This window comes from Carassius carassius, chromosome 50 (assembly GCF_963082965.1).
Source record: "Carassius carassius chromosome 50, fCarCar2.1, whole genome shotgun sequence".
Classification (NCBI taxonomy): Eukaryota; Metazoa; Chordata; class Actinopteri; order Cypriniformes; family Cyprinidae; genus Carassius; species Carassius carassius.
The window spans coordinates 12075784-12088232 of record NC_081804.1 but is presented as its reverse complement, the minus strand read 5'-3'; the positions used below and the strand labels follow the sequence as shown (position 1 = coordinate 12088232).

General features: G+C 35.9%; 1 protein-coding gene across 2 annotated transcripts in view; it reads left to right on the top strand.

The window, feature by feature from the left end:
* LOC132133219 (death-associated protein kinase 2-like) overlaps window positions 1-12025 on the top strand; it is a 29313-nt gene extending 17288 nt beyond the window's left edge. For both annotated transcript variants that reach the window (XM_059545997.1, XM_059545996.1), the window contains exons 4-12: window positions 1329-1467; window positions 3815-3944; window positions 4110-4158; window positions 4265-4291; window positions 5304-5456; window positions 5915-5960; window positions 8703-8792; window positions 10162-10233; window positions 10549-12025. In XM_059545997.1, the coding sequence (XP_059401980.1) occupies window positions 1329-1467; window positions 3815-3944; window positions 4110-4158; window positions 4265-4291; window positions 5304-5456; window positions 5915-5960; window positions 8703-8792; window positions 10162-10233; window positions 10549-10674 (832 nt within the window). In that variant the 3' untranslated portion in view covers window positions 10675-12025. The remainder of the gene's footprint in view (window positions 1-1328; window positions 1468-3814; window positions 3945-4109; window positions 4159-4264; window positions 4292-5303; window positions 5457-5914; window positions 5961-8702; window positions 8793-10161; window positions 10234-10548) is intronic.
* The last annotated feature ends 424 nt before the right edge of the window (window positions 12026-12449 follow it).

The following is a 12449-nucleotide window of genomic DNA, read 5'->3' as shown; positions in this document are numbered from 1 at the left end:
TTTTACTTATAAAATGTTTGTTAAATGAGTTTAAATGTAGGCAATATTGTATACAGTGTAAAATGTGCTGTATTGCTGTACTCATTGACAATAAAGGCCAATGTCATGTATACTGGTGGTTGTATGGAGTACTATTTTACAAAGGTTTAGAGAAAATAAAAAGTTTATATTACTCATTAAAAAAAACAGTTAATATTACTCATAAATATTGTTTTTAAATGTTTAAATGTTCAATTATTTCTACTCAATTTTATTTGTTAATGTACCAGATGCAGTTACTCAGATTTACTTAATATTTTTACTTGCATTTACTCAATTCATACAGTATATTTCATTGATTTCACAGCTTTAAAATTTACTCAATTTTTTTGAGTGTAAAAATGTTTCACCAATAAAATTGAGTAAATAATAGTTAAACTTTTTACAGTGTACTCTGCATTTTAGGTGATCAAATACTGATAAATTGTACTGAAATGTCTGTGAGTGTATGGAAAAGAGATTTCTGCAGAGCTCCGATAAAGTGGTCTGATGTTAATGATAAAAAGAGCTACAAGCTGTTTTAAGTGCTGCTGTGGTTATATGTCACAGTCTGAGAGGAAGTTTACTATTGAGATTAACATCTCTGTCTGTATGTGTGAGTGCACTAGATACAACCTGTCAGGAGAGCTTTTTTGTTTAGACTAATAAATAGGTTTTTAATAAAGATTGTTAATACGATTTCATTAGAAATTATTATTAGAAATATTCAAATAATTACATTACAGTATACAAATTATGTCCAATTCTAAAAGCAATAGCAAGGGTTCCACAGGGATGGATGGAATAAATTAATATATACAGTAGATAAATTAATAATTATATAAATTAAAGTCAATAAATATCTATATAAATAAACATGAATTAAATGCATATTATATACATAACATAATATTATACAATATAAATATTACACTGACAAATACATATTCTTCAAACAAAAATATTTTAAGCACTTTTTTCTGATCTTTATTAGAAATATATATAATTTCATTGCTGTATACAAATATTATCCAATTTTTTAAAAAGATTAAAATGTCATTGGGGAAAATAAATTAATAAATATTAACCTGAATTAATCAGATAAATTAATAATAATAATAAATCAGATATGTATTTGTTTATTTATCAAACAAAATTTTTTTTAGAAATGTAATGCTTTATTAGGACCTCAAATTATTATACGCAGAAGTCAGCTTCTTACGGTAAATGGATGCATCTTTGAATATGTCTGTTGGTTTGTGTGTTAGACAGGTAAACCACCTCTAACCATTGGAAATGTCATTTTTTAGTGTTTCAGGAGGCGAACTCTTCGACTTCCTGGCTCGGAAGGAGTCGCTGAGTGAAGAGGAAGCCACCGAATTCATTAAACAGATCCTCGACGGAGTTCAGTACCTGCACTCCAAGAAAATTGCACATTTTGACCTGAAGGTACAAAACAAGTTTTGTCCTACGCCTGTCTAAGTGATCCAGAGTCGGTCGTGTAGCTTCCTGTTGTGGAGGCGAGACACAGCTATAATGTTTGCCATGGCAACAGTGTAGCACTTCCTCAAGCAGAGGTGAATTGGTCTTTTTGGAAGAACAGTCGGGTCTGCTGCATGGCAACACCTGAAATTTTGCATGACAAAATAGCTATTCACTTTTCTTAGACCTGCCATTGTACTGTTTCTTGGGAATGCATGCATGACCCTGTTTCTGTCAACCGTTTGGAAATTCCTTCCTTTCAGTCTTTTCAGCTCATAAACAGCTTCCTCTGCTATTGACAGCTCTTACTAATCACTGTGCTGAACACCGTCCCATCATGGGCTGAGAGCGTACATACCCCATTCACACATGCTTTTCATCCTGGCTGGCCCGGGTCCAGACATTCTAACACATGATTATCCGCAGCACATGATGAGACATCTCCATCCTGTTTTTCTGAGTACTGCATCTCCATAGTCGCCAGTGCACGCTTGACCTCTAGGCCAGGCGGTGACACTCAAAAGATATTACTATGGTTAACTCCCTCTCTTGCTCTAGTCAACACATGCTAACTGCTATGTAAACAAACATTTCCATACTTAAATAACTGTTAATAAAAATAGTCGGGACGTAGCAGTGACTAATTACAGTAGATCACTGGATGTTTGCTTATTTTGCAACAACACAAATATTCGGGATGAAATGTATTTATATGCTAACTGCTATGTAAAGAATATTGGCTTGGTTTATTCAAATTAATATGTTTATCGCACTGAATATTCATCTTCATCTGTGAATAGGCCTTTTCTCCCAAAGGCACTCAAATATATTAGTTTAATAACTGTATTGCTTACTTCAATGAGCATTCATAAAAATCCTGTTAAAGATGGCTTCATCTGGAACGCATCTGCTGTGTACAAACATCTGATGGATTGCTTTAAGACGTCAGTTTTACATACATTATAAATAATAAACTCCCCCTCTTGCTTAAAACAACATATGAACGAAATGTGTCATTCTATGCTTATGAAATATTTGTTAATAAAAAGATATTTTAGCTAATTAGCCAGCTAATTAGGTCACTGGATATCAGCTTGGCTTAGCACAACACACTCTCATGTTCAAAACAACATAACTGATATGTAAACAAAACATGTCCTTCCATGCTCAAGAAAAGAGTTGTTCTTTAAAATTGAATGTAGGTTTAATATAAATTTTATATGGAGATTTACTATAGACACTAATTAGTTCACTGGATTAGCTTATCTTAGCTCAGCATAATACTCAAAGTCTCACACTAAAAAAGATATTAGCATAGCAGAACTTTCTTAATCAAAACAATGTTTTCTGATATTTTAACAAAATGCACCATATCATGCTCACAAAAGGACTGTTTCTAACAAGTAGCTAATTTAGCTATCAGCTAAATGTAGAGATTTTGCAAGTAGTCAGTAAATATTTAGGGTGTTTTCTCACCTTTCTTTTCACATCGACTAGGAGGCAAATATCTGTACTTGTAAATCCTAGACATGGCACAATTTTTGCGAGAACACAGTGTCCTCCTTCACACTTGAAGTCAGCTGGTGCCTCTTTTCACCTCTTGTGTATGTAGAGGCATTAATATGAGAACATGACAGGTGTTGCATCCCACGCAACATCCCTCAGAATCACATGAAACCTTCAGCCACTTCATCAGCAAACTACTGAGGTGGAGGTTAACGTGGATTAGCCAGACACACGTTATGACAAGTAGCATTTACTGAGATGGACTTGAAAAATAGAAAGCTTGTGTATCTCCATTGCTGTTTTCATTGTCATGAACAATACAAACCAGTTTGCAAGGCTGCAGTGTATTTTGTGAACTCAAGACATTTCAGTTTCACTTTTTCACATTTCAATCAATAATTATTTCCTTCCAGTCATAGAACTGAAGCGTTTCCCATTTGAATGTAGAATAATATATAATAGAACAATCAATATCCAATTATAAAAATATCAAACATTCCATGCATGGGGATTTCATTTCATTTAATGGCAAATAATTGAAAAATATGAATCGGATAAACAAGTAAATAAATATGAAATTAACAGTTCACATATTCACATAATCATTTGAAATTATAAAGGTAATCAAATGTAGGAATAATCAAGAGTTGTGGATAATGAATGACCGGTTCTATGTTGTCATACAGTGACACCTATAATGTCAATCGAAATGGGCTGTAAATTGATAAAATTTTAATTGCTTATGTTTTTACATAGTTTGGGAGACTGCTCATGGTTTTAATTGGCTGTTAATTTGTTTTTTTTTTAGCCTGAAAATATCATGCTGCTGGATAACAATGTCCTCCGGCCACGGATCAAACTTATCGACTTCGGTTTGGCACGTAGGATCAAGGACGGAGTGGAGTTCAAAAACATTTTTGGGACTCCAGAATTTGTTGGTAAGTTCAAAAGTTCATTATGTAAAATGTAGTGATTCATTTCCATATATCTGGAAAGGCACTGATGTGTCAAATACTGCCGACATTCTCTTCCATCTTTGCACATACCATATTGGTTGTTTTGAATGAAATGTGTCTGATGCCTCGAACCTGGTTTATTTTCAGCTCCAGAGATAGTCAACTATGAGCAGCTGGGATTAGAGGCAGACATGTGGTGAGAACTCTAAAGCACCTCACGCTTTGTACTTTACATACAGCAAGCGTCAATACTTGGCTTTGGCTTAACCGTGTGCTCTCTTCCGCCCCTCTGTTTCCTCCAGGAGCATCGGAGTCATCACATACATCCTGTGAGTGTGAATGGAGGAATGTGGATTCCTTCTTCTCTGACAGGACATCCAGACATTCATAGACATTCATGTCACATGCTGAACAAATATAGTGATGAAGCAAAGTGGTGAATAATGAATGAGAGGTTCACAATTAAACAATTATATTACACAATAACACCCATAATTTCACAGCCATTGCCAATGTGAACATAATCAGGCTGTTTTTATTAGTCCTAATAATGTACACGTCTGCAATGGGTGTAACATTACTTTTTATTAAAGAGATGAATATCTAATTGCACACAGGATATTATTTAGATTAATAAATCTGGCAATAATTTTGTAGATTTTAGATTATTTCCTATCTTAACTTCTTTATTTTAAATATACATCACCTAAAAATTTTTTATAATAGAATAAACAATATATAAGTTATAAAAATAGCTTAAAATGCCATGGGGCATTTAAAATGTCAATTATTTGAAATGTAATAAAAAATGTAATCAAATATGAAATGAAAATAATTTATTTGAAATATAAATAAAAATGTAAAAGTCTTTGCTGAATAAAAAGTATGAATGGCTTTCCAAAAAATGTAAGAATTATTACATAAATCAGTATTATTAAACAAATAAATAGGAATTATTAACTAAATAAATGTAAAATTAAATAAAAACTGAATAAATGGGGAGATAAATTAATACAGATGAATGACAGAAATTATATATATATGGAATTAACAGTTCAAATGCGTATATAAACTTTAAGAATTGTGAAGGTAATTAAATATAGCAATAAACCATTAAAGTGAATAATAAAAGACAGGCTGAGCCTTAGGCTGTCAGACAGTGGCACCCATACTGTTACACCCATCGTCATTATGAACATAATTATGGCATTTGACAACTGTCTGATGTATGAACTATGGGAGCACGTGTTTGGATTCCACTGTCAGATCAGTTTCAGGAATTAATTAGCAGGAATTTCAGTGTGCTTCTACATAGGTCAAGTATTTGTCTTTCTGTTTCAGATTAAGCGGGGCATCACCGTTCCTGGGCGACTCCAACCAGGAAACTCTTGCAAACATCTCAGCATTGGAATTCGAATTTGATGAGGAGTTTTTTGGCAGCACCAGTGAACTGGCCAAAAACTTCATCAGACAGCTGCTGGTGAAAGATACCAGGTGAGAGGTCAAATCAGGGTTCAGCATAACTTCAGGGCCTTTTTTGGGGATTCTTTTACTGCAGGAAATCCTATTTTTAAGTAGTTTTCTAATAAACAAACACATCATTTTTATTTATTTTTTTATTAAATGTATTAACATGCACTTTAATAAGCCAAATAAGATTCTGAAACCAGTGGCCTTTAAAAAATTGTTTTAATTTACACTATTGGGCAAATATGAACATACAATTGTCACTACTGTTAAGTTTAATGTTAAATTATGTCTCTATTCTATATAGAACAATATTCTATACATTGCTCTATATATGTCATGCTCTACGATAATGTCTCGCAGATTAAGGCATGAGTAGACTTGCTATATTTCGAAATGAAGTTTCTACCTCACATTTTTCTTAGTTTCTTTATTTATCTTTTTACATTTACCTTCAGTTTGCTTTGTGTTTGTTTTCTTTGCAGAAAGAGGCTTAAAATACAAGATGCACTCAACCACCCTTGGATTAAGGTAACCACTTGGATTAAGTCAGAAACATGCACAGTTGAAAGCATGTTTATCTACTTTTATGTGGCTTTTGTGAAATGAATGCTTCATACTGCCATTATAACATACACAAGTGTTTACTCTGCTGTTGTGTACAGAATAAACTGACATCAGGCTTCACACACTTCATTAAGACACATATGGCAGGAAAACTACTGTAAACATGTAATGTCACATATGCCTCTTCTACTCTATATGAATTGTGCAGTTAAATGCAAAGTTCACTCAAAAGTGAAAATTGTTATCATTTACTCATACTCATGTGTTTCAAACCCGTAAGACTTTCTTTATTTCTTCTGTGGAACACAGACAGATGTGTCTCAGTGTTTTATTTTTATCTGTAAAGATTTGTAACGACACAAGGGGTGAATAAATGATGGCAAAAATATAATTTTGGGGTGAACTATCCCAAAACCAAATACCTAATCTTGGTATTGCCATGTTGGCCAACTACTATATGCACATATCCATGCACGTCTTCATCATGGAAGCCATCGCATGTTGATGAATTCTTCTAATCGACGTCTGATTCCAGTGTGTATCATGCTGTTCACCTCATCCTAACATCCCGAGACCAGCATTAACTCCACTTCCTCCTGCCTGGATCAGCTGCTTACCTGTGCATGAGTCGAGTGTTTTGTCTTCCTGGTGAAAAATCGAACTAGCTTCTTACTCATTCTTCCTCCCAATTTCTCTATGCGAAGACCCACGAACAGCCGGAGGACAACAGCGCCACCGTAGAGATGCAGATGACAGTGGAATCTCAGCAACTGAAGACCAAATGCTTAAAAGAGTACACCATTCAATCCCACTTCAGCATGCCACCCAACAACACCTATGTCAACTTTGAGCGTTTCGCCAGCGTTCTGGAGGACATCTCGTTAGTGGAAACGGGTCTCGAAAAAGTGGCTCAGAATCGCGAATCCCTTCAGGATGACGTTGAGGCTCTTCTTTCCATCTACTGTGAGAAGGAAGCGTGGTATAAAGAGGAAAGCGAACGCATTCGGCAGGAGCTCTCGCAGGTGCGCTATGAGTTCCACAAAGCGGAGGAGTTGAGGAAAGGCCTCCAGGAACACTTGAGGACAACTGAAGCCAGCTTAGCCAGCATCGACAGTCGCTACCTGACTAGAGAACCCCACCTGAGTTCCCTCAGACAGGAGCTGAGCGCAGAACTCAGATGGTTGCAGGAGGTTATGGGGTCACTAAACGGAGAGGCTAGGGACCTGGGGTTGGGATCCATCTCAGCTCTGGACAACGAGGTGAACGAGGCCCTGAAGGAGCTGCTGAGCAGGGCCTGTGGTGGCGAACTAAGTCCTCAAGCACAGCCAGACATCTCTGAATCTAGCTAGTGGAGATTAGACTGCAGCTGTATACACTGGGGTTAGGAGCATTGCAGGATGTGTAGTCAGAGCCATGGCTGATCGCAACCACTGTAAAATAAATGTAAAAAATGTTTGTTCCCCCACATTTTGGGTGATATTTTAAAAGCATTAATAATATAATTAAAGGAAAAGTCACTCAAAAATGAATATTTTGTTATTTACTCATCCTTACGTTGTGAAATGGTGAATGTGCAACCAGCAAGTCAGAATACTGCAACAAACATTGCTACCTTGTTAATATATTCATGAGCCAAGCTAAGAAGGTTTATATCCCAAGACTTAAATTAAAATTAAAAGATCATTATCTCAACAAAACATTCTTTTTAGACACTTTTGAGACATGTTTGGATTTAAAAGCACTGTAGTACCTCAAAATCAGAGTTTTCTTGCAAAAGTCAAGAGTTTAAAAAATTGTGTTGTTTATTTGTAACTTGTTTTGTATTTACTTGAATTGTCATGCACATGCTGGTGCACTACAGCAGCTCATTGCCTGTTTTTTTTTTCTTTCTTGCACATGTAATTTAGTTTATAATCCTCTTACTTTATACTTTAATTTCTATTAGAAAATCATGTTTGTGATATGTGTATTGATTTGTGAACTTCAGCACTTGTTGTTTTCTCCAGCATGTCATGACAGGATTGATGTAAAAACTGATGTTATTTATTTCCATACTGAATAAAGCACTGGAATGATGATTACAGTACATACTGTACCTCACACTGATTATTAGTCTTGCAGCTGGCTTTGGTGCATTGTGGGAAAGAGAGAGGTGAAGTGTACTCAGTCCCTTGGGGTGTGTTTCATGGAACTTGTGAAATTATGTGCTAAAGGCATCACATATTACTTGTAAAGGCATCACATATTACTTGCGGGAAGTCGTGGCCTAATGGTTAGAGAGTCGGACTCCCAATTGAAAGGTTGTGAGTTCGAGTCCTGGGCCGGCAGGAATTGTGGGTGGGGGGAGTGCATGTACAGTTCTCTCTCCACCTTCAATACCACGACTTAGGTGCCCTTGAGCAAGGCATCGAACCCCCAACTGCTCCCCGGGCGCTGCAGCATAAATGGCTGCCCACTGCTCTGGGTGTGTGCTCACAGTGTGTGTGTGTGTTCACTGCTCTGTGTGTGTGCATTTCGGATGGGTTAAATGCAGAGCACAAATTCTGAGTATGGGTCACCATACTTGGCTGAATTTCACGTCACTTTCACGTCACTTTTATATTGAACAGTTATGACAATGTGTGAAATTGTGAAATTATGTGCTAAAGGCATCACTTATATTACTTATATTGAACAGTTATGACAATGTGATTATTTTTCCTTTAGCCTGTAAACCCCAAACAAGCCCTGGTGCGACGACAATCTGTGGTGAACATTGAGAACTTCAGGAAACAATATGCCCGGAGGAGATGGCAGGTAGGACTCATGGCTTTGCCATCAATTTCCTAAATGGTTATGGAAATGGTGTTATGTATGTCCCCAATAAATTTTTACACATAATTTGAATATGTTTCCCTGCACTTTCTGTTCAATCCTGTTGAGATGTAGGGAGTGGTGCAGTGGCCTTTTTGATTTTTCTCATTCAGTATTAATTTTGGACACAAAGAACAAGAATAATGACTCTAATTGTGACCTGATGCAATTATATTTCATAGCTAAGGCATTTTTTTTTTTTACATTGTAGGTTACAGATTTTATTTAGTAAGTATCTACGGTATACTCTAATGCTCAGCAAGGCTGTATTTACGTCATCAAAAATACTGTAGAAGCATTAATATTGTGAAATATTATTACAATTTAAAATGACATTTTTCTATTCCAGTATATTTTACTAAATTTTTTATTCCTGTGATGCAAAGCTGTATTTTCTTCCTTCCGAAGTCATTCTAATATGCTAAAATGGTGCTCAATAATAGTTCCTATTGTTATCAGTGATAAAAACAGTTGTGCTGTTTAATATTTTTATAGAAACAGTTACACTTTTCAGGATTCTTTGGTTGAAGTTCAGAAGTGTCACAGTGTCTGGTCTGTGTTTCCCTGGTTGTCCACTAGTGGTCTCACTTCCCCATAGGCACCTCACTGCAGGCACTACATTTCCCACAAAGCCTTGTCCCTTCATCACGGTTAATTGCACACCTGTTAATTGCCCTCAGCTGTCTCCACTTTGATCGTCTTCACCCATCTATATAACCGGTCTGTTTTCTATCTGTGTTATGGAGTCCTTCTGTAGCGAATGCACACCAGAAACGAGAGATCCAAAAGCAGAGCAGTGTTTTAATAGGGTAATCCAAAAATCATAATCCAAAAAACAGGCAAGAGGTCATAACACAAAATCAGTCCAGAAACAAGAAAAACACAAGGGAACACGAGAAAGCCGGGTGACGGAAAACAATGACTCCATGACACAGATAGAAAACAGACCGGTTATATAGATAGGTGAAGACGATCAAAGTGTACACAGCTGAGTGCATTTAAAAAGGTGTGCAATTAACCGTGATGAAGGGACAAGGCTTTGTGGGAAATGTAGTGCCTGCAGTGTGGTGCCTATGGGGAAGTGAGACCACTAGTGGACACCCAGGGAAACACAGACCAGACACTGTGACAACAAGATAACATTTTAAATGTCCTTACTGTCAATTTTGATCAATTTAATGTATCCTTGCTGAAATAAAAAAGTTCACTTCTTCCAAAATATTTAATAAAAACATCTTACTGTCTCCAAACTTTGGAATATTTGTATTTAGTCTAAAACTTGACTTGAAATTTTCTCCCTGCTCTCCAATAGCTTTCTATCAGAATCGTGGCCCTCTGCAACCACTTGACTCGCATGATGAAGAAAGGTCACTCCAAACCACAGGTACAGTATTTCATGAATCCTGCTCAGTTATACTCCATTAATCATTTCCAAAAAAAGATAACTGTCTGACTGTAGTACGTCCAGCAGTCTCCAGGCAAATCACGAAATAACATGAGCAGTTAAACCACACTCTAAAAAATGCTGGGTTAAAGACATCCCAGCGCTGGGTGAACTATGTACAAACTGGTTATATTTAACCCAGCATTTTTTAGTGTGCATGAAAGTGCCCCTGATATCTTACCCAAGATCACATATTCTGGCATGTTGGTATCATTCAAATCTTGTTTCAGAAATGCATGTCAATATCATTTACAGGACAAACCCGAAATGCGCTATGAAAGTCGAGCAGTGGCCGTGTTCAAAAGAGAGTGTGACAGTGATAAAGAGGAGGAGGTGATCATGAGGAGACCCCAAACCAGGAAAAGAAGTAACACTTCCTGAAACTCCCTACTGCTGCTTCAACAGACCACAATACAAACATCCCAGCTGCATGCTGTTTTTGAGGAGAAACAGCAGCGCGTTTGCCGTTTCCAAATGCACACAAGTTGAGTTGTTTTTAGAAAGTGTGTTGAGGTCTGAATGTGGCTTGTTTGTCTTCATAAAGATGCATGTAAACATGATGCAAGAAGTGCAATTGTGGCAAATATAGAAAGAAAACATTTGTTCAGGTTTTAAAGCCAGGTATAAATGTATTAATGTACATAGAGGGATAAGTAAGAGTTTACTGGATATATTACAAGTGTGTATGTAAAGTTTATTTGTATGTTTATATTCACCGTTACTTGCACCACTTTGCCTTAATATGTGCCACAACACATTAACTGTCTTTATTAAAATGTCTTGAGATTTAATTTGACTTTCAAAAGTGCATGACTGATATAGCCATCTTCATTTGTTCTGTATGATATTTGTTAATTTTATGTTTTTTGTTTTTGGCGCACATTGTTGTCTCAAGTTGTGATCACATTTACTGTCGTTTGGCAAAAGATTTTCCTGCTAAGATTTCGCAACAGGTAAAATTTTCTCATGCAAATTAAGATAGCTGCTTGGTTTGAACATTACTTTTGTATCAGCCAAGCTTTATATATTGCAACTATTAACAATTCACGATGGACTTTTTTTGGCTGCGAAAATTCGCTAACGTGATCAGGTATTTGCATGCAGGTGAAAGATTTCCTCATGAAGATTCTGCATCGGGTTTAAATTTGTCACGGAAATTCATCGCTATGACTCAACAAAAACCCAAAAGAAAACAGCTTGGTTTAAAATTGATTTTGCTGAAATTTCGCTAATGTTGCTTCAGCTTTTTAAGTTTGCATTTTGCAGCGCAAGTCAGTGCAAAATGGGCTGGATTTGAAATCCAGTTTAAAACAGTGTAATACTCAATGTGTTTGCTCTTAAGTGTATTAAAATTTGGTCACTTATCAAGCCTGTGTTGACAATGACTTGTAAAGCTCTCAAGATATTAATAATGTATCAGATGACATTAATTTTGATTTCAAAAATGTGTTTCTTTTGGCATGTCTGAATCTCTGTCAGGGAAGGACGAGTGGGAACTGTTGGTAATGCTATTGAAAAACTATCATTTGGGACATTAAGGTACTTGAGACGTTTCAGGCCTGTGCCACCTATTTGTCAAAAGTTTAAAGAAAATCACAGGTGCTAATATGCAAATTATTTGTAATACAGTGCCTTGAGCTTGAATGTTATTGTTGGTATGCTTCACATATACCACCATCAGAAGAGGTTGTATTCTAAATAAATGTATTCTGAACAATGGGTTTATAAATGAGAGGGCTCAAACATTCTCATACCAATTTCATTAAAACATTGTTAAAAATGCAGTGCATATTTATACGTTACATACATGTTTACTTATTTGTTTATGTGTATAAACAGGACTATGCATGTTAATGTACAAACACATCACTTCCTGTGCATCAGTCACATGATTGGTGTTAGGGGATTAAACAGTATTGTTTACCTGTATAAAAGAAAATATTCATGAAATGTGCCTCAAAAAAAAAAAAACCTTAAATCTATTTATTTTATACTCTCGATATGACACTGTACTTGTGTTGTTCAGTTAATGTAAAATGAAAAAAAGTTTACTAAGAATAAAAAAATGCCCCTTTTATACAAAACAGTATAAGTAATAAATGATTCATATATTTATTGGTGTTCTTGTTTGGTTATTTATGATCCACTAATAAGGT